This window comes from Coregonus lavaretus (genome assembly GCF_964263955.1).
Source record: "Coregonus lavaretus genome assembly, chromosome: 13".
Lineage (NCBI taxonomy): Eukaryota > Metazoa > Chordata > Actinopteri > Salmoniformes > Salmonidae > Coregonus > Coregonus lavaretus.
In genome coordinates, this window is record NC_140000.1 from 37,861,610 (window position 1) to 37,885,382 (window position 23,773).

A 23,773-nucleotide genomic window follows, 5' to 3' on the forward strand; every position below is an offset into this window, starting at 1 on the left:
TACAATATTGGACAAGGTGCATCGATGCATATCAAGATAATGATAGGTGACAAGCAGATAATAATCTTCAGAGCAAATAAGCAGCAGCTATACTTTGAGGACACTTTGTTTAGGATACAGTCAAGTGGCAATAGTTTACACTTCAAAGTTTACTTCTCCAAGATTTTCCCATGGTCCTCTAGACACACTGCACACGAGCGTTCTAATTTCTGGAGCTGGCGGAGCGTGCGCGAGTGGCTTTCGGAATCCGGATATGATGAAAATGTTTTAGATCAAACTTTCTTCAAGCGAACCAGCAGAACGTCGAGGACATTAGGAGTAATATTACAACCTTTCCCGCACGAATAGCGTGATAAACGGAATAAAGCGAATCATTGTAAACGTATTGATAACTTTGGATAAATTGTATTTTACAACTAGCGCGGAATTTTCCAACGAGAAGGCGTTTCATTATGGAGGAGGGATGAAAATAAGTCAAACTTGAGGGAGGGAGTTGTCATGTTTGTAAGGTACTTATCAACAAACTTATTATGCATGTTCACATAGTGTAGGCCTATGTGATTTATTCGATAATAAATAGCCATATGTATAAATGTAAACGACTTAGTTGCAGGTATCATTGCAGTTTCTATAGTTACTGTAAAGGCGGAAAATTCCACTAACTTTTAACGACATATTGTGGGTTGACGTCACTCATACTCTCCTCTCTATGATGAGCGAGAACCAGCAACTTGCTCATTGTCGTTAATTTGAGTGGTAGTGTGTTACTCAAGTCTACATTCAATTTCCCAGGGTTGAGGGCTAAGGAGGAAAAGGAGGGTCTTCTTTATCTGTCGTGTATCTATTCAAGAGGACTGTCTCATGTCCACGAAGACAGTCTTACCTCCGGAAGGGCCTGCTGGGCCAGGGAAGAACCTTCAACAGGAGACAAGTCCTCTTCTCCCAAACTCTCATGGTATGACAATCTACTGCTTATAAGGGCTGACAACATGACTGTTATGCAATTGTTGTTTATTTGTTTGGTGAAGGTGTTGTACTTGTGCTCTATGTCTCTTCCACTTTCAATGAACACTGGTGTCAATTTACCATTTGAAGGAATATTCTATCAATAATAACTTGGTCAAGATTAAAAATTAGTCATAATTGAAATCATGATCTTGTTTTTCTTGCATGTCAAAATCCATCAGTACACTCAGAACAATAATAACAACCAACATGCACCCATTCCCTCAAATTATATTCCTGTCATTTTGCCAGACATCAGTATCTATACACCAGCATTAGGCATGATAATGTTTTCATTATTTCCCAATAAAGATTGAAGGAACGCCTTGGTGACTATTAGCAGGAACCACAGCCAATTATAGTTTTTAATTAACTTTGTACTTGCCCGTAAGATTATCACATGTAAAATAAGCTTGGCCCCATTTTTTTTTCTTCTTCTTTCAAACAGCCACTGAACCGTTACCCATCGTATTTATACCAAGCATCATTACAGCACTGTCAAAAATAGCAAAGTAGGACAGAGTAAGCAATCACAGGGACGGGTGGCAAATGGATTTTCGCTGGACCTTCAAAGCCTTTCTCAGTTAAGACTGGATTTCCCCTCTCTCAGGAGGCTGTAGATGTTCTGAGAATAGGCTAATTTATTTCTAACTGTAATCACTAAATACAGCGATGAATCACACTGCTACTGTAAGTGTGCATCGATCTGAGAGGGAGGGAGTCACACCAAGACTAAAGACTTGCCATCTATCAGCCCATGCCTCTGGCTAAGATTGGGCCATATCTATCTAGAGCCACTGTGGCTCATTCATCCCTCTCCTTCATCTATCTGCCATTGCTTACTAAACAGAGCGGCAGCATTACAGGTCTGCAACAAATGCATAATCCGGCTAAGGAAAATAACATTTGCCATGTTGTGCTGAGCCATTCGTCACCTTCTTTTCCAGAACCAAACAACATGAAAAGGGCTATGGTTACAACCAATATCACAAAACAAAACAACCCAAAACAGGAACTGTCTGAAGCAAACGGGAAGTCATTTTTTCAACTATGTCATAAAGACATTGTAGATGTTTTTGATGATTGGCTAAACATAGCAGGAATGGAGATGGCATTTTTGCAAGGATCCTTGTAATGTATGGTATTTGACGGGGGAATCACATAGTACTAATAGTCACTCAGAGAGATGGGCTGTCCTTTTTCATAGTTATCGGAGCAGGTTTTTGCCTACATATGTTTTTCAATGTAGATTAATACATTTACATTTTAGTCATTTAGCAGACGCTCTTATCCAGAGCGACTTACATGAGCAATTAGGGTTAAGTGCCTTGCTTAAGGGCACATCGACAGATTTTTCACCTAGTCGGCTCAGGGATTAGAACCAGCGACCTTTCGGTTACTGGCACAACGCTCTTACCCACTAAGCTACCTGCTACCTGCTCTTACCCACTAAGCTACCTGCCGCCCGTCTTTATGGTTGTAAAAACCTTGGCAGGTAGTGCACACCCGGGAGCAGAGTAGAGAAAATGAGATCCAGAAATCTGGCATTGAGTTTTACTTGAACCGCCCTGCTCCCGACTCTGTTGTGTAACCTTTCGCCAAAGGACAATGTTTTCTCCTGGCAAAAATAAGGCAGCCCTGGCTTGGCTTGTTCTTTTGTCCCTGATATTAGTATTACGTCCACCGAAGTTGACCTTATCACTGTTTTACATATTTTTCTGAGTAGAAGTACATAATGCACCTTTATTTTGACCTGTTGAGCTGTTTAATGGGAGGACATGCAAACAATCTCTCTCTGTCAGTCTCTCTCTCACCCCTTCTTTTTAAGCTAAACAGTTGTTCATTTTCTTATGTTGTGTGCTTTGATCCTAGATGCTTGTGACAGTAACAAATCATCTGAAACTACAAACCCATCCAGAACATCGTGTCCCAGAGGCACGTCCGCTGAAGGACAAAGTCACGTGATGGGGGAAAACCCTACCTATTGTGACCCTGTTCGAAGTAAGTGTTACAATGAGGGGCACCTCAGGAAATCCTGTTATTACGTGTTTGCCCAGATTCCCATCTGTTACTTTACTGGGATCCACACAAAAAACAATACCTAACAATTGTACTGTACACATTGACAGAAACAATGACATAGTGACAGAAACACTCTAAACATGTATAGCCTTGTGCAGTAGCCAAGCCCACCTATCTTACCTGAGTAATGTTTTTGTCATGACTTGTCATAAGCTGTTAGGCCCTGTGGCAGAGTGATGTATGCCCATTGACAGATGGTCCCTCTGAAAACTTACCCTCCCAGTTTCAGAGAGAAATGGCAAGATGGTATTGAAGTTTAATACAATGATCTTGTGGGATTAAATAACAATAACATGGGATGAAGTAACATGCGTGTTCTCTCATTCTGCTATTATGACCAATAGTTGGCATGTTTCCTTCTGGTTGCTCTTCCAACCCTTCAGCTTTCTGTAGTGTGAGTGAGGAAATCCTGTTGTGGTTTGGCCTTGATTGTCTAGGCCCACTTGTTTCAGCTTTCAGTGCACTTTAATCTTTTTAGAAGGCATGTATAGTGTTTTAGTGTGTCTGCACTGTAGCCATGTTTAGAGTGAAGCAGATAACATGCTTAGTTGTCCTTATTTGTGAGAAAAAAAATCTCCCTTACTAGCGCTGATTTTGCTGATAGCTACTTTATTGAGGGAAAATGTACTATGACTGTGATATGTGGTTGTCCCACCTAGCTATCTTATGATTAATGCACTAACTGTAAGTCGCTCTGGATAAGAGCGTCTGCTAAATCAGGGTTTCCCAAACTCTGTCGTGGGGCCCCCTAGGTGCACTTTTTGGGTTTTGCCGTAGCACTACACATCTAATTCAAATAATCCAAGCTTGATGATTAGTTGGTTATTTGAATCAGCTGTGTAGTGCTAGGGGAAAACCAAAACGGGGGGGCGCAGGACCAAGTTTGGGAAACCTTGTGTTAAGTGACTAAAATGTAAATATGCTACCCGGCTGAAATATTCAGTTACTAATGAAAAGAGAGCAGGGACCATAGCAACAGCAAAGCAATCTGTGGTTAGCAATCTGTGGTTGTTTCTTAACCCTTTACACTCATACCAGTATACGGGTTGAACATTTGGGCACTAATAAGTGTCTTAATTGGAACGTAGTGGCTGTACAGTAACATGCTATACGCTTCACAGCTCTGTATGGGTTTTGACTGACAGCCGTTCTGAACTTGAGCACCGCACGCAACAAGAAGTTGCCCCCATCCCTCCTGCTAATTGGGCAACTTTTTGAGAAAAAAATTGTCTGAGTGAGGGAAATGCTATAATCAAACATGACTGTGGTTAAATTCAAATATACTAATTCATCCAAAAAACAATGTTTTGATAAGAAAAATATATATATAATCTTCGTGAATGATATCATAGGTAGGACTGGTGGAGTTATGTCACACACGTAGCTAACAAAAACATATGGAAATGTCTGCTCTAGTCAAAATTACAACCAAATAATTGCAGCATTACCGCAAAAATGGAAGAGGAAAGCGGAAGGGGGAAAAGTAAGGAACTTGTCTATCGGCCCTGAATTAAAGACCATAATTGGTTAAAGAAAATTGTGATAAATAAAAAAGTATACCAGTTTCATTTAACGACCAAAGTATTGACAGCCATCCCATATGCAGTTGAAGTCGGAAGTTTACATACACTTAGGTTGGAGTCATTAAAACTCGTTTTTCAACCACTCCACACATTTCTTGTTAACAAACTATAGTTTTGGCAAGTCGTTTAGGACATCTACTTTGTGCTTGACACAAGTAATTTTTCCAACAATTGTTTACAGACAGATTATTTCACTTATAATTCACTGTATCACAATTCCAGCGGGTCAGAAGTTTACATACACTAAGTTGACTGTGCCTTTAAACAGCTTGGAAAATTCCAGAAAATGATGTCATGGCTTTAGAAGCTTCTGATAGGCTAATTGACATCATTTGAGTCAATTGGAGGTGTACCTGTGGATGTAGACCTCCACAAGTCTGGTTCATCCGTGGGAGCAATTTCCAAACGCCTGAAGGTACCACGTTCATCTGTACAAACAATAGTACGCAAGTATAAACACCATGGGACCACGCAGCCGTCATACCGCTCAGGAAGGAGATGCGTTCTGTCTCCTAGAGATGAACATACTTTGGTGCGAAAAGTGCAAATCAATCCCAGAACAACAGCAAAGGACCTTGTGAAGATGCTGGAGGAAACAGGTACAAAAGTATCTACAGTAAAACAAGTCCTATATTGACATAACCTGAAAGGCCGCTCAGCAAGGAAGAAGCCACTGCTCCAAAACCGCCATAAAAAAGCGAGACTACGGTTTGCAACTGCACATGGGGACAAAGATCGTACTTTTTGGAGAAATTTCCTCTGGTCTGATGAAACAAAAATATAACTGTTTGGCCATAATGACCATCGTTATGTTTGGAGGAAAAAGGGGGGAGGGGCTTGCAAGCCGAAGAACACCATCCCAACTGTGAAGCACGGGGGTGGCAGCATCATGCTGTGGGGTGCTTTGCTGCAGGAGGGACTGGTGCACTTCACAAAATAGATGGCATCATGAGGAAGGAAAATGATGTGGATATATTGAAGCAACATCTCAAGACATCAGTCAGGAAGTTGATGCTTGGTCGTAAATGAGTCTTCCAAATGGACAATGACCCCAAGCATACTTCCAATGTTGTGGCAAAATGGCTTAAGGACAACAAAGTCAAGGTATTGGAGTGGCCATCACAAAGCCCTGACCTCAATCCTATAGAAAATGTGTGGGCAGAACTGAAAAGGCGTGTGCATGCAAACCTGACTCAGTTACACCAGCTCTGTCAGGAGGAATGGGCCAAAATTCACCCAACCTATTGTGGGAAGCTTGTGGAAGGCTACCCGAAACGTTTGACCCAAGTTAAACAATTGAAAGGCAATGCTACCAAATACCAATTGAGTGTATGTAAAGTTCTGACCCACTGGGAATGTGATGCAAGAAATAAAATCTGAAATCAATCAATCTATTATTCTGACATTTTACATTCTTATAATAAAGTGATCCTAACTGACCTAAGACAGGGAATTGTTACTAGATTTAAATGTCAGGAATTGAGAAACTGAGTTTAAATGTATTTGGCTAAGGTGTATGTAAACTTCCGACTTCAACTGTATATACACATACACACTACCGTTCAAAAGTTTGGGGTCACTTAGAAATGTCCTTGTTTTTGAAAGAAAAGCAATTTTTTTGTCTATTAAAATAACATAAAATTGATCAGAAATACAGTGTAGACATATTGTTAATGTTGTAAATGGCTATTGTAGCTCGAAACGGCTGATTTGTAATGGAATATCTACGTAGGCGTACAGAGGCCCATTGTCAGCAACCATCAGTCCTGTGTTCCAATGACACGTTGTGTTTGCTAATCCAAGTTTATCATTTTAAAAGGCTAATTGATCATTAGAAAACCCTTTTGCAATTATGTTAGCACAGCTGAAAACTGTTGTGCTAATTTTAAAGAAGCAATAAAACTGGCCTTCTTGAGACTAGTTGAGTATCTGGAGCATCAGCAATTGTGGGTTCGATTACAGGCTCAAAATGGCCAGAAAAAATAACTTTCTTCTGAAACTCGTCAGTCTATTCTTGTTCTGAGAAATGAAGGCTATTCCATGCGAGAAATTGCCAAGAAACTGAAGATCTTGTACAACGCTGTGTACTACTCCCTTCACAGAACAGCGCAAACTGGCTCTAACCAGAATAGAAAGAGGAGTGTGAGGCCCCGGTGCACAACTGAGCAAGAGGACAAATACATTAGTGTCTAGTTTGAGAAATAGACGCCTCACAGGTCCTCAACTGGCAGCTTCATTAAATAGTACCCGCAAAACCCCAGTCTCAACGTCAACAGTGAAGAGGTGACTCCGGGATGCTGACCTTTTTACATTACATTTTCGTCAGTTAGCAGACGCTCTTATCCAGAGCGACTTAGTTAGTGCATTTTTTATTTATTTTTTCATACTTTCCCCCTGTGGGAATCGAACCCACAACCCTGGCGTTGCAAGCACCATGCTCTACCAACTGAGCTACACGGGGCCCCCTGCCTTCTAGGCAGAGTTGCAAAGAAAAAGCCATATCTCAGACTGGCCAATAAAAAGAAAAGATTAAGATGGGCAAAAGAACACAGACACTGGACAGAGGAAAAGTGGTGTGGACAGATTCATGTAAGTTTGAGGTGTTCGGATCACAAAGAAGAACATTTGTGAGACGCAGACCAAATGAAAAGATGCTGGAGGAGTGCTTGATGCCATCTGTCAAGCATGGTGGAGGCAATGTGATTGTCTGGGTGTGCATTGGTGGTGGTAAAGTGGGAGATTTGTACAGGGTAAAAGGGATCTTGAAGAAGGAAGGCTATCACTCCATTTTGCAACGCCATGCCATTCCCTGTGGATGGCGCTTGATTGGAGCCAATTTCCTCCTACAACAGGACAATGACCCAAAGCACAGCTCCAAACTATGCAATAACTATTTATGAACTATCTAAAAAATATATATGGGGGATTGGAAGTGACGCAGACAATTACATAGATGGAAGTTACAATTATCTGCAGTATTGAAGCTGATCTACCCCCTGAAAAAAAAGAAAGTAGAAAAAAAAGAAAGATGACTCAATGTATTTTGAAAGATGAGAAGTTGAGGAGTATAATAAATACAGCTTTGGATGACATCCAAGCAAGCCAAACAGCCATGAGTCCAAATGTGCACTTTACATCTCCAAACTCATGTAATGTACAGTGTCAATGTTTTGATCACTATGTTTTACTGTACAGTTACAAGATGACATGTCGTCATACCCTGGTTTGTTCTGAACAGAATGAGTCTATGTTTGTTTTACCTGAATGTACTCATGACTCCTTTCTGTGCGCATCAAAATTACGATTGGTTTCACTGAATTGCCTTGTAAAAGCCTAACACTGTAAGATTGTATTGAATAACTTAGCTAGTCATGTTAGCAATAGAACAAGCTTTCAAAAATCATGCCCACCAGACCCAGATTGCGATTTATAATGGATAGTTTTTGGATTGCGTAAACAACAGTAATTGTGTAATGGCGGTGATGCAGGGTTGTGTTCCAAACAAAACAACTATAAGTGTCCTTGATCTAGTTCCTCAACGGCACAGCTAGGAGAGCTAAAGAAAGTACCTTTATAGTTGAAGACTGTTCTTTTGATTTATAAAAGTGCATTGAACTTGCTTAGGAACTGTGCATACTTTGGAGAGGTGTGTGGCTGCTTGGAGACACCAGTTAGTCCTCAACCAAACCCCTGTCATTTTTTTGTCTTATGATGCCCCCACCCCACATTTTCCAGGAATAGTGTTATCATGTTACTGAATGTCTCCAGAGTGTTTTCAGACTTCGTTATCAACAAATGCGGCAAAATGTACAGTAAATGTAAAATGCACATAAAATCAACAGTGTAATGGTTGGATTCAGTCTTGTCAGGTGAACTGTTGTGTCCTCACCTTTTTAGTGTAATAATTGTCCCATTATCTCCAAACTGTTCCCTTTCAACTGCTACCATGGTTATGCAGATGATTTTCATATTTCTTCTGTAAAACATTTAAATTCCCACAAGTGTAAAGGGTTAAGCAATGTACAGGGATGTAGCTCAGTTGGTAGAGCATCGTGTTTGCAATGCCAGGGTTGTGGGTTCGATTCCCACGGGGGGTATGGAAGAATACAAAAAGAATGTATGCACTCAGTAACTGAAAGTCGCTCTGGATAAGAGCGTCTGCTAAATGACTAAAATGTAAATGTAAACACTTCCTCATGCATCATTTTGCCCTTTTGTTCAGCAGAAATAATAGGGGAAATGAAAATAAATTTATTGGAAAGTTCTCACCATTTGTTTTTGAATGGAAAGTACATGTCACTCCCTATTTCCAACTCGGCGTACCACTGAGTTAGAACTGTGATAATAGAAACATCCTGTTCTGTTCTATCCAGAATGTTCTGCCAATTCACTACCAACCCATCTTTTGTCTTCAAGTGTCACTATTAACCCACTCACAATGCCTCTTGCTGCTCGTCATTTAACCTGCGAAGTTTGCCAAAGCAATATTTTACACCTAAATCACACTGCTTTAGCCTCTTGGCAAAAGAAAATCTCATTACCTCAAGATGTACTGTTGTTTGAAACAGACATGAGTATCCACATTCCAGGTCAGAATAGTACAGCAGTACAAACAGAAAAAGCAGCAACTCGAACTCCTCTAAACCCCTCTTGTGTTTCCCACTCCATAGGGAGAGAGTGGTGTCAGGCAACGCTAATAGCAACAACAACCTGATTGCTTCCATCCATGTAGTTGTTGCAAGAGGATTGTTTACATTCTGACACAGCAACTCTTTGTTTCTAGGCTGTTAAACTTTTCCAGGGTGCCTTTTCGGTCTTACGCTAATTACTTGCCATTGGTTTGTTTACCGGAGCAACTTCGAACAGGGATTTTGAAGCAAGAACTTGTCAAACCAAGGTCTCTACTGTAGCTAGCAGGTGTAGGTAGAGTTGTGATGGTCATGGAATTTTGGATGATGGTAATTGGCCAGCCAAATGACCGCTCCTGACAAAAACATACATTCCATTGCATGAGCCACATCCGTTAACATAATTTGAATTAACATTTTACATTACCATGACAATTCTTGCAGCCATTGCGAGTGTACCCATGAGTTTACCAGTCAAATTGCCACACAAATTCCTGGCCGTCCTGTCTTCAGTCAGCTGTTCGTTCCACACCCAAATCAAAAAATATATATACATATTTTTTTTAATTGTTATGACGGTTATTTTATTTTTATCAAGGTCTTCATCCATAACCTTCAGTTCCATGGTTATACGGTTATTGTGCCAGCACTAGGTGTAGACTATGCAGTGTACTGTATGGTGTGCTGCACTACTGGCAAGTGAAATGCATCACTTTCATCTAAAAATATAGAAGTCTGTGACAACAGTTTGAATGTAGTAATTGTAGTCACCCCCACAGACTGTGTGTTTGGGGAATATGAAAGTGAGGAATGACAAATCTCCTTTTGAGCTAAAGGTGCAGGAACATGTTTTAGTCACTTCAAATAATAATAAAAAACAAATCTGTGTATAGAGGGCCTGTTTAGCAAATTGAATGTGAATAGAAATCTTTTGAATATACAGTAAGCTTACAGAATGCATTGCTAGATATCCAGGCTGAGGAACAGACTTGAGCACTGAACTGGTCTGGTTGATTCTAATGAAGCCCTGGTTTACTGAAACAGGAAATCAATAGGAAATCATCTGACTGACCACATAGTGGCAGTTTATTCCGTTTTCTTTCCTCCCTCTGTCCGATTTCCAACTTGTTGGGTGCCCTATGCTGCATGTGATCTGTCTGGGTCTGTTGTTTTTATTAGCCTGAATCAAAACAGAAAAGCTGCCGCTTGTTATTTGAACGTGTTGTCTATTTCTGTCTTAAAGGGTATCTTCCAACCCCAATTTCAGCCTTTGCCCAACCCCTTAAAATGCATTCAGGTGAGAAGTTGTGGGTGGGTGGGTGGGGGGGGGGGGGGGGGGGGGATGGATGCTCATAAATATTCATTTTGCGGGTGGGAAAACTTAGTTGTACCTGATCCCAACACTTTCTCACTAAAGCATAGTTACAGAAGTCCACTGGCACACTCTGATAATAATTCTGTGCATTGCGAATATATTAGGCTCTGGACAGTTGGCTCACAGTGGTAAGGCGCTGAGTTCTTTATCTATTGCCACCTGCGGTGTAAGTTCAAATCCCCCATGGGGTACAAAAAATATATAATGAAATGTGGACTCACATTTATTGCGTTATTGCTTTGGGAAGAAAAGTTCAATCATCACCTTCAAAATGAAAATTAGGGGCTCAATTCAATCCAACCCGCATTGCAGTATTAATGCAGTAGCTCTTTTTCCAATGGTCAAATTAACTCTCAGATTGGTCTTGGGTACTGTATAAAAACCTACAACTACTACCAGGGCGACCCCTCTCACAGGTATGGTTTCAGTTTTCAGAATTAAGTGTATGGGCGCAGGAAAAATATCTGCCCCTTGTGGGATTAGAACTCACAACCAGTGAACTATGAGCCAACTGTTTTAGCAGACTGTGCCAGTCATAGCTATTGGGAAAAATAGTTGGCATGACCACCATTGTCATCTGTCTTTTGACGATGGATGTAGCTACGAATATAAATCTATAATCCTCATAGCCTACATGTTTTCTTTTCTTTGTAAAAGCACATAGATGTGTATGAAACGGTAAGCAAAAATGTTGAATTTGGTCATATGTGGAAATGTGCCATACTGCCTTTTGAATTTTGTGTAACGTCAGTAGTCAAGGAAGCATCATGCAAAATATATTGGCACACTCCACTTACCAAGACCATTGCCAAATAAGGTGCGCTGTCATCTGCTTTTATAGTAAGCCTTGAGGTGGTACCACCAAGCAAATCTAGAAAATAGTGTAATTCATACCGAACCCCTCCCTTCAGATGACATAGAGGCACCTTCTCAAGGGGCAAAAAGAGAGAGATTTACTACTAAAAGACCAAAATATATAACTTTTGCAATGAACTGTTAAAATGAAGACCATAATTGACGTGTTTCACTACAACTTAGCCTAAAACATCTGGTTTTCGATGAAAAAAAAGTTTTCATTAAAGTTACTCTTTAACAGTTAAACTTGTGTTATTTAGCTCAAGTTATTTCTGACCTTTTAATATGCAAAACGTGAAGGTCATTTTATGTTCAGGTCACTGTTTCTTGTCAGAGCCCTTCAACTATAAGGCCCCAGTATGTGGCAGCTAGCAGGGTCTTGTGTGGCTCGGCCCCTAGGGGAATACACTCAGCTGATATCTCCTCCAAACAAGGCTTTGGCTCTGCAGGCCCGGGCCTTAAATAAATTGCCATGACCTAACGCCAGTTTTAGGTGTTTAATCGCCACATTATTCACTGTGATTGTCAAATAGTTGAAGTGCTCTCGCCGAAGAATGAAGGATGAAGAAGAACTCTGGGTGCTGAACAGATTTTTTTTTTTATCTTGAGGGAAATTCTGAAGTGAAGTCGTGAGGTCAAATAACATGGCTGTCGCCTTGAAAAGAAAGACATTAGTGTGGCCTTTGTGTGAATCCCTGATTGTGCTTTTACTCTGGAAGCTTCAAGGTTATTACCCGGGTGCAGAAATGACCTTTAGGAAGTTAATCTTTGACACTTCCAATGGTAGATGTATGCCAATGAATTGTTGCTTCGCTGGTGGATGTCGCAGAAGAGCTTTCTTCTTGCTTATTGATGCATCAATATAGCGTCAATGAAATTAATGCAGAATAGTGGGATATCCAGGAATCGTCATTGTTTTGTTTTGTGTAGTGTAAAGATGAGTTAGACCCACATACAAAATGTAACACCCTAGTATACAGGGTAAGATCCTGTAAACTTCAGAAACGTTCATATATCATCAATATTCAAAAAATGTGTCTCCGTTTTTTTGTGTGCTAGTATTTCTGCCGAAAAGAACAGCATGGTTGTTGTTACCCAAGAGCTAAATCTTTATTGTAATCCAGTAGACCCCCGTCTCTACTGAAAAAAATTGTCTAAAACAAGAGCCCATTAAAACCAGAGCTGTAATTTTCAAGTGATTACTTACGAGTGGGTCATGGAATCAAAAACAGTATAAATAGGGTGAAATGGTAGCACAGGGGTTGATTAAAATGGCCATTGTAATTCTACCTCTGGTAATTATTTCCTCATTGTCTTGCTGTAGATGGATTTCATATGGGATATTTCAAGCATTTGAATTAGCATTTCCAGAAGTGTTGAAGCCTATTCATTGTGGATGTTTTAAACAAAAAAAGAGAGATTGAAAATACTTAAGTGAAATGATTAGATGCAGTGCCTTCGGAAAGTATTCAGACCCCTTGGCTTTTCCCACACTTTGTTATGTTACAGCCTTATTCTAAAATTGATTAGTTTCCCCCCCCCTCATCAATCTACACACAATACCCCATAATGACAAAGCAAAAACAGGTTTTTATAAATGTTTGTTAATTTACTAAAAATAGAAAACTGATACACATTTACATAAGTATTCAGACCCTTTACTCAGTACTTTTGTTGAAGCACCTTTGGCAGCGATTACAACCTTGAGTCTTCTTGGGTATGACGCTACAAGCTTGGCACACCTGTATTTGGGGAGTTTCTCCCATTCTTCTCTGCAGATCTTCTCAAGTTCTGTCAGGTTGGATGGGGAGTGTCACTGCACAGCTATTTTCAGGTCTCTCCAGAGATGTTCGATCAGGTTCAAGTCCGGGCTCTGGCTGGGCCACTCAAGGACATTCAGAAACTTGTCCCGAAGCCACTCCTGCGTTGTCTTGGCTGTGTGCTTAGGGTCATTGTCCTGTTGAAAGGTGAACCTTCGCCCCAGTCTGAGGTCCTGAGCGATCTGGAGCAGGTTTTCATCAAGGATCTCTCTGTACTTTGCTCCGATCATCTTTGCCTCGATCCTGACTAGTCTCCCAGTCCCTGCCGCTGAAAAACATCCCCACAGCATGATGCTGCCTCCACCACGCTTCACCATAAGGATGGTGCCAGGTTTCCTCTATACGTGATGCTTGGCATTCAGTTCAATCTTGGTTTCATCAGAACAGAGAATCTTGTTTCTCATGGTCTGAGAGTCTTTAGGTGCCTTTTGGCAAACTCCAAGTGGGCTGTCGTACCTTTTACGGAGGAGTGGCTTCCATCTGGCCATTCTACCATAAAGGCCTGATTGGTGGAGTACTGCAGAGATGGTTGTCCTTCTGGAAGGTTCTCCCATCTCCACAGAGGAGCTCTGTCAGAGTGACCATCGGGTTCTTGGTCACCTCCCCCAATTGCTCAGTTTGGCCAGGCGGCCAGCTCTAGGACGAGTCTTGGTGGTTCCAAACTTCTTCCATTTAAGAATGGAGGCCACTATGTTCTTGGGGACCTTCAATGCTGCAGAAATGTTTTGTTACCCTTTTTGCTCTGACATGCACTGTCAACTGTGGGACCTTATATAGACAGGTGTGTGACTTTCCAAATCATGTCCAGTCAATTTACTTTACCACAGGTGGACTCCAATCAAGTTGTAGAAACATCTCAAGTATGATCAATGTAAACAGGATGCACCTGAGCTCAATTTCGAGTCTCATAGCAAAGAGTCTGAATACATATGTAAATAAGGTATTTCTGATTTTCTTCTTTGTCATTATGTGGTATTGTGTGTGTGTAGATTGCTGAGGATTTTTATTTAATCCATTTTAGAATAAGGCTGTAATGTAAAAAGTGGAAAAAGTCAAGGGGTCTGTATGCCACCTTTCCAACAAGTCAGTTTGTGTACCATCCATTTATGTACTGAAATCTCATACACAAGTATTTCTAATGTGTGGATATCAGAAATTACCGTCATAATTCAAACACAAGGTTATTGGCTATGGAGAACGAAAGAAACAAAGACTATGGAGAACGAAATATTGATTGTTTTGCAGTGTTGGAGGAAGGATTTGAATACTGAAACACATTCAAATTATTGTCAGTTTTCTAATAATAAGAAAACACACAGGCCTAGATCTCATTCCCAAGTTTAACTGTCTTCTTGGAGCAGGTGTGCACAGAGCTCCACTATATCAACTCTACTACAAAGGCTCTGCTGCATTCCCTGAACAGCAATGCCCTAGTGCAGCTCCACTCTGTTGGCTCCCTTACCAACCCCACAACACAGCACAGGGGTAGTGCCTTGGAGAAGAGCGAAGGAAAGCTCTCTCACACACACACACACACACACACACACACGGGGGCCCACTTCAAATGAGAGTGGTGCAGGGGGGATTACTTGGCCTCTAACAGGGTTTTGGCTCCAACATTAAGGTTAAAACCCTTTTCTATTACAGAGATCTCTAGTGATGTTGCCCCTTCTGTGCCCCCATCGTGTTTGCAGGTTCACCACCTCTCTGGTAGGTCATTCTGTCAGGGCTCTGATCACTGGACTGTGACTGGGGACCCGGCTGGGCTGGCTCCATTCAGACACAGTGCAGACGGCGCTCCCCGGCTAGAGCTGAAATCAATACGGCCGTCTCCGTTAAAAACCCACTCAGAGGCAGACTAGCACCTCTGTCTCCTAGTCTGATCACACAGCTTAAGGCCCTGATTGGCACCTCTGAAGACAAAGACCATTGACCCACAGCTGTCCCATTAGCTTTGGTTAATGCTCAGATTGATACTGATCAAATAAAGGTACCATGTCAATAGATATTTTTTATAGACTGACTGCCCCATACAGACCCTATACTGGCTGGCTGTTATGGACTGCTCAGTTTTGCCTAGTTTCTTTTGTCGTTTTTTGTTGTTGCTGTGTGTTGATTTGAAATGCATCTGTCCTCCCTCCAGATGCATTGTGCCCCGTTTGAATTTCAAACAAGTCAGTTTCCTGTGGAACTTGTAGCTAACTTCATCATAGAGATTTAGAAATTGGTGGAATCTGTGAGTCATCGATTGAACTGAAACTAAAAATACTCCCTGTTCTCCTCATCCCTGCCCCCCCTCCCTCTCTTCACTCCACTTCTCTGTTGCTTAGTTTTGGTTTTGAGTCGTCAGAGAGAGGGTGGAGCACTCGGCGAGTATGGAGTCTAACCCCTAGGCCTGCTGAGTCATGTCATAATTGATCTTTCTAGAAAATGTGGTAGCTGCCTGTGTAAAGCCTAAATCTGTGCAAGATGTGCACTTTTTCAAACTTGTGAAGAGATTTTTACATTAGATTTGACTACATTCCTCTTGCTCTCAGATGTAAACAGATTGGGGAAAAATTGGGATTTGATGAAGCTTAAGACAGAAAAAAAGACCTGTGCTGTGTTTTATATCTTAGTTAAAATGGAGGGAGAAAAGACTGCATTTAGTGTCATTCAGCAGCGCTCAGGCTTTAAGGCTGTGATGGATGTCCTTGATCTGTTCTGTTATGCTACATTAGCACTACTCAAATTAGCAGCACACCAAATTCCACACAACACAAGAGGGGAAAAGAGAAGAACTTCAATGCCTGTGCGCTTTTGCCGTTTGTGCAATGTGAATGAATTTCCTCTCTGTGATTAATTTAAGAGAAAATGGCATCTCATTGGGTGTTTTAATGATTTAGATTGCAGTCAGACATTCATCTCGCCAAATGTTCCGTTTTGAAATCGAAGGATAATTGATGATAGCCTCCACCTTCCCCAAGAGCGCCTGAAAGGTTCAGGTCGTCGAATCAAGCTCTTGTCTTTCAAGTTGCCTTCTCCACTGTAAAATGTAATTAAGCAGAACAAGGTCCGAAGGGGTTATTTTTTCCCTCAATCAGCGGCGAAATTACCAAATTTGAAATGAGGAAATCCCAGACGCCCTGCTTTCCTTGTCATTGTTATCAAGAGAGCGCGAGAGGGGCAGTCTAAAAGAGGGAAGGAAAGAGACTGGGAAAAAAGGAAGCGAGGATGGCTCAGAATATTAAAACACTCAAGTGTCAGATCACTACAGCAGGTTACATTTGAATAACCAAATTTGAATGATTATTTGTCACAAAGAATTAAGTGTGCCACGGTGAAAAACAGCTGAGTAATAGTGACTTTCCTCATTCAAAACGGCAGGAAAATAAGACATGAGCGTAGATATGGTTTTTTCTCCAGGAATGAGATGCTATATTATACAATACCGTCAGAATAGAGGATAGGTGGTCTAATAGAGTTACAACAGTTCTGTCACATAACATGTCACATCCTGCTGAAAGAGTATCCTATCAGAGAAGGTAATTTAGTTCCCTCAACAGGCACAGATGGCCAATCATCACTAGGCTAAGATAAATAGAGCTCTGTGTGATCAGTTGGAAGGTTACTTTTTTAGTATAGGAGTGATCTGACTTTACCACGACAACCACCACCGAGTCATCCTGAGATTGTCACATGTTTTATTCTATTGAAGCAAGATTCATTTTCCTGTTACGCTGCATGTGTTGAATGTCTTCCTTCTATACTAAATGTTATGGTGAATGCTAGTCTGTCTCCATTAATTACAGTTAGACTAGGCTAGTTGGACTAGCTTATTCAGGCTATTCTAAGTTACAGCACCCTAACACTCATCAACATTTTCACGCTAGATTTTCTATTTAATCAATTTGAATGCAATTAAAATGCAATTTTTACGCCTGATACTCGCATATACTATGATCACAGCCTGGGTTGTGTTGAGTTGGAATAGTTGAAAGGACAATTCATGATGATTCTGACATTGCGTGTCCATTCCAACAACCTGTCCTCCGACACAATAAAGAAAGTCCTTGTCACGGAGTTAGAAGGTCAAACTGTAAATGAGCATTGATATGCCGAAGGAAAATTTAAATCAGAGCCTTTGTAATAACATTCATGGTGCTATTTTTTCCCCCTTCTCTACATATAATTCCCCTGGTTTTGCGTCTATAAATATGGGAATGGGAGATGTATAATTTCTAATGAGAAAATATATCCCTTTGGATTGAGCAGCCCAGCCAGACAGACATTACAGGGGTGTTTGTTAGGAGGGGAAACGCCACCCCAGGCTGTTTAGGGGATGATGAGACCACTGCTAGGTCATTGGCACATTCACAAATTAGCATTTTGATCAACCAGGTATACGGCCAGAACATGTACATTGAGGGAAAAAAGTATTTGATCCCCTGCTGATTTTGTACGTTTGCCCACTGACAAAGAAATGATCAGTCTATAATTTTAATGGTAGGTTTATTTGAACAGTGAGAGACAGAATAACAACAAAAAAATCCAGAAAAATGCATGTCAAAAATGTTAAATTGATTTGCATTTTAATGAGGGAAATAGGTATTTGACTCCTCTGCAAAACATGACTTAGGAACTTGGTGGCAAAACCCTTGTTGGCAATCACAGAGGTCAGACGTTTCTTGTAGTTGGCCACCAGGTTTGCACACATCTCAGGAGGGATTTTGTCCCACTCCTCTTTGCAGATCTTCTCCAAGTCATTAAGGTTTCGAGGCTGACGTTTGGCAACTCGAACCTTCAGCTCCCTCCACAGATTTTCTATGGGATTAAGGTCTGGAGACTGGCTAGATCACTCCAGGACCTTAATGTGCTTCTTCTTGAGCCACTCCTTTGTTGCCTTAGCCGTGTGTTTTGGGTCATTGTCATGCTGGAATACCCATCCACGACCCATTTTAAATACCCTGGCTGAGGGAAGGAGGTTCTCACCCAAGATTTGACGGTACATGGCCCCGTCCATCGTCCCTTTGATGCGGTGAAGTTGTCCTGTCCCCTTAGCAGAAAATCAAATATGTTTTTCCCTCACCGTACATATGTAATGGATACGAAGATAAACAAACAAGTTACTAGAATAATTACAATTTTAAGTGTCTTTCAGTGATTTTGAAAGAAATGCTGCTGTTAGATTAGTTTACATGTTGTTTATCATATTTGTCAGTTTTTTTCCTGTGAGTATTCCACTTTCTACAGTGCATTTTGACTCACAAACCACAAGCATGGTGTATCTGGCTAGCTATTAGGAGATGGGGCTGGATGGATCTGTTTAGCCTGCTGACATGTGACATTTGAATAACTAACTGTATGCTCCTTGTGATAGGCATCCTAATAGGTCTCTGCAAACAGAACTCTCTCTCTCTCTCTCTCTCTCTCTCTCTCTCTCTCCATTAATATTAAAAAGGCTTGAGCCATAGAAACACAGCACTCTAGTTTTCACTCCAGTCCAGCTCCTGCCTTACGTATGACTTACAGTGTAGTAATGTGCAAATTAGAATTTCCAAGCTGCCCTGTTTTGACCTCTTAGTTATATTTCCGGTACCTGTACTATTTTAGAATTCTTGTTTATACAGCACATTTGAGTTGATGTTCATACATATTCCTGTGTCTTCCTGGTGGGTCCGTGTGATATACTCCTTGTGTCTTTTGGGTGCAATTTTGAATTCTTCCTATAGGACCTATTTTCTGCCCCACAAAAAAAACATAGGTGTTTATACACAGTTTTACATACAGAGCGATCCCGCACACAGACAGTAGTGCTCTCTAGGCGCATTGGCGCTGCGGTCCCCATGGCGTGGGGTACTACTAGCTGAAGACTTGGTGACAAATGGCAATTATATTTGTGTGTTCTTCATGAATCCATCAAACACTGGCCTTTTAAAAATGCTCCCAAGATATTTGAGCCTGTCGGATACAAGGGACCAAATTGGGATGCTGCTTAGACAGTCAAGAACCACTCACCCCCAGGTCCCTCTGATATGTTTGACAGCCTGTGTAGAGGAATACGCCATGTATTATTCAACTACAAATGTACACTCAACAGTTGTTGATGTGTTACATATAGGGTGGTTAGAAGTCCAATTTGAAGTGTTTTTTCCTCTCCTAAACATGGTGTTTTAATGCGATCTGTCAGGTTGTGTACTTCCACCAGCTCCAAACAAGTTTTTGTGGTAAACCACACAACTGTTTAATTTTAATCGCTTATGATTATTTAAACTTGTGGGAGTTGTTAATTTTTTATGGGGGATATGTTTTCTTGTCCGGATAGGAACACTGACTTTGCAGTGCATTTATATGACATAGGCATTGATATTGTATACCCGATCTATAGAGTATACAGTTGTTATCCAAGTTAATATTGTCTGTTGCTGCTTGTTCTATGTCTCTATTATTACCAGAAGGAGTTATACCGTATATTCTACTTGGTACAGTGTGGTTACATGGTTCATCATGTCATCTTTGGCAGGATCATCATTACCGTGATCAATGATTATGAATATTACCCTGTTCCTGTTCATTCATCTTAGTCTCCCATTGCCTTCTCTGGATAAAAATAAAACTCTGTTTGCCAGAGAGACTGGGAACCTGTACCTCGAAATGTGTCTTCACAGGCTCGCACTTGAACCACTTTCTAGGCTTTCTAGTGTGTCGGAAACCCGAACCACTGCTTTTTTTATGCGGTGGTTTCCTAATAACTATTTATACTTTGTAAATTGAAAGCTTGACTTTCTCCAAAGGGAAAGGTAATTATGCTGGCTGAGGCAGAGAATAGACAGACTGTGGTGTGGGTTGGTAGTTTGTGGATGCCTCCATGACCTCTGTATGAGAAAAGAGACTGCTTTATTACATCAGCTGCTATGGGTGATTTATTTCATAGACAAGTGTCGTCTTTTAGGCCAGAATGTGGCGTCACATAGGCCTGCCTACATACTTCAGTAAAGGCTATTGAGTTTAAGATAACTTAAGAAAAACGTTTACCCCTTTTTCTCCCCAATTTCGTGGTATCCAATTGGTCGTTAGTCTTGTCTCATCGCTGCAACTCCCCTACGGACTCGGGAAAGGCGAAGGTCGAGAGCCATGCGTCCTCCGAAACACAACCCTGCCAAGCCGCACTGCTTCTTGACACACTACCCGCTTAACCCGGAAGCCAGCCGCACCAATGTGTCGGAGGAAACACCGTCCAACTGACGACCGGAGTCAGCTTGCAGGCGCCCGGCCCGCCACAAGGAGTTGTTAGAGCACGATGAGACAAGGAAATCCTGGCCAGCCAAACCCTCACCTAACCCGGACGACGCTTGGCCAATTGTGCGCCGCCTCATGGGTCTCCCGGTCATGGCCGACTGTGACACAGCCTGGGATCGAACGCCTCAGCGATGCAGTGCCTTAGACCGCTGCGCCACTCGGGAGGCCAGTTTAAGATAACTTTTGTACTGGTTATAGTATGGTGTGTTCGCTGCCGATTCTGAATTCCACCGTTACAAAATGTGCCTTATTACAGAATAGATTGTTGATGTTCACTATGTAAGAACAAAGTTGATATTTCACAAGTTACATGTGGATATGGAGAAAGAAAACAACAAGCAATTGTTGAATCTCCTTGTTAGCCATTCGTAGTTTATTAACAATGTCACACAAAAAGCTGTCAAATCCATCATCCTGGGTTTAAATCGGAGCATAATAAATTCTCCTTTGTGCCAGCCAGTTGTCTAATTCAAATTGCGTAGAAACCTGATCCCAAAAGTCTATATTTGTTTATAGAGGCAGCATGCGGACCACTGTACGAGGAGACAAAGCAGTGTCTGTTTTTAATTGCATTGTTTTACATCTACATTCTCGTCAGATAGGTCTCCCTGGGTGCTGAGAGTGTGTTGTAAAAAAGAGGTGGGCTAGAACTCGATTTTCCTTTCTCTTGTTAACAATAATTGCACTAGTTGGTGAGCACACAGGAAAGAAAGAACGGAAGAACTTGCATATTCAGATCGCTGTTTGGTGCATCCACTTTGACTTGGAGAAGTTCAGGTACAGTAGTAGCACTCTACAAATCAACACTAGATCGTGTGGCTGTCGCCAACAAAAAGTTCCCATGTGATTGTTGTATTGCCGTACGGGCCGCCACTTGTACAATACAGCACTCGCACCCTAAAATGCAGAGTTTGTAAGAAAAACGAAAAAAAGAACGGGGTAGAAACCCTAAAAAAGAGATGAATAATTCAACGGAGATCAATAAGTCACCATGCTGCTACTTTTCTCTGCTTTCCTTTCTGGTGCAGATGGAAGGCAATGCAGGAGCTAGCTCCCTGTAGAGCTGAATGTGCAGGAGTCGCTTCCCCTTCTTCCACTGGAAATGTCACCGCTCCCTTTATTTTATCAGATGGCCCGACGTTCATTCTTCGGTGGTTGACTCTTCATGGCTGGCTGCTGCCTGTCACACGTGGCGCGACTGTAAGAGTGTAAAGAGCCAGAGCTATGAGAAAGGGGAAGCTAAATCACTACTCTACTGTAGCAGAGGCAGGAATGCAGGATCAGTCTCTCTCTCTCTCCATCTTTCTCTTAACTCACCTGGGTGCTGCTCCAAGAAAACGCTTGTTCCCTCACTGTTCACCTACAGGGATACTGTACTGTGTGATCATGTGGCTGTGTGAGGGTTGTATCCTCTTCTGTGCTTCTTTATTTGTAAAGGCTCCATAATGGCTGTACAAAAAAGGAGAGTTATTTAAGGTTTAGCCTCGGGATTCCCGTATCTGTTCTGATGGTATGAAAAGATCAAAATGAGAAATCTTGAGGGTTACAAAAAAGTTACCTTAAGTGACTTATTTGATACTTGTCACCCAACATAACAAAGACAGTCAGTACCTTGAACGTTCTAAACATCCTCCTCATACCCAGAATCTAGCTATAAAACCTTAGTAGAGAATAAATGCGATGCTCTCAGTCAAACATGCTGCATGCTGAAAGCACAGTAAGTGCTCTCTAACTGAAAAGTGTGACATTTAAAAAATAACTTCTCCCATCCAGCTCAACCTCAGCCGCTGCCCCAGCCAACCACGTCTGCGCAGGGAGAGCCCGACGAGGGAGGAGAAGATGCTGCTTCTGCCAAGAGTCAAAATGGCCACCAATCCTCCACCGGCCTGAGTAACGGCGATGGAATCCGCCGGAAATGTTCCTGTGGGGCGGAGCAGCACAGGAAGCAACACCCGTCGCCCGGCATCTCCCAGAAGATGCAGAGCCAGCTTCGTTCCAGCCTGTCGGTCAACAGCGACAGCAGCAGACGGAGTAAGGGAAGCTCCACCGGATCCCAGAAGCCTGGGATGCTACCAGAGGGTGAGTTATTAGTACTGGACGCCGACTGTACACGCAAATACTCTGTCTTATATAGAACACACACACACTCTCACCAGGAGGTAAGTACTGTGCTCCAACTTCAGGTCATTAGAGTCACTCACACACTAATAATCACACAATGAACACACACTTCCCTCATCTGCTTGGCTTGACTGTCCCCTAACACTTCATCAACACCTTTAGTGCAGGTCTTCCCCTATTAACATGCCATTTGTCAAGGGGACAGAATAGACGGTCAAAAGTTGACAGATTATCTCGGTTCTCTTATTTTAATGATGAAATTGGTCAAGGCCTGCCTAATATGGCTTTATTTTCCTCAACAACAACCGAAAGGATGTATTTTAGAATTCAGGGGGAACCATCATTTTCTCAGGTGTTGTGCGGAGGTGAGTGCAGTAATGAAGGTGATTGGTGTTCTGAATGACTAATGGTCAGCAAGGTGTGACCTTCTAATGAGGCTGAGCCGCCCAGGGTGCCTGCGAAGTGCCATCCCTCCTTCCACACCTCCTTCCCTCTGCATGGGTCTGTCCTCCAGTCTCCAGCCCGACTGTGGCTCCTCATTAACAGTGGCTCTGTCCATCTGGGAATCACACACACATCCTCTTTTTACCTTGTAACGGCTGTCTGCTATCTGTTATCTGCTATCCATTATCTAACCTGCCTGCTGCTCCCTGCTTATCATCGCCTCGTCTCTCAGTCCGCTCGCTTTGTCTTTTACTTTGTCTTATAGAGGAAGAAGGAGAAAAAATAAGATGGATGATAAGTGTGAAATATGTGATACAGTGAGCTCTAAAGTATTGGGAAAGTGACACATTTTTTGTTATGTTGGCTCTGTAGTCTAGCACTTTGGATTTGAAATGATACAATGAGGTTAAAGTACTGACTGCCAGCTTTAATTTGAGGGTATTTTTGTCCATATCGGGTGAACCGTTTAGAAATTACAGCACTTTTTGTACATAGTCCCCCCATTTTTAGGGGACCAAAACTATTGGGACAAAATTCACTTATGTGTATTAAAGAAGTCAAAAGTTTAGTATTTGGTCCCAT

The 23,773-nt window shown here is 41.7% G+C and overlaps 1 protein-coding gene across 1 annotated transcript in view; it reads left to right on the forward strand.

The window, feature by feature from the left end:
- The first annotated feature begins 253 nt into the window (after positions 1-253).
- The window catches only part of LOC311140182 (myoD family inhibitor domain-containing protein-like), a 29,041-nt gene continuing 5,521 nt past the window's right edge, over positions 254-23,773 (forward strand). Inside the window, exons 1-4 of the mRNA XM_084175128.1 lie at positions 254-509; positions 793-955; positions 2,878-3,006; positions 22,400-22,705. Of these exons, the coding sequence (XP_084031254.1) occupies positions 862-955; positions 2,878-3,006; positions 22,400-22,705 (529 nt within the window). The 5' untranslated portion in view covers positions 254-509; positions 793-861. The remainder of the gene's footprint in view (positions 510-792; positions 956-2,877; positions 3,007-22,399; positions 22,706-23,773) is intronic.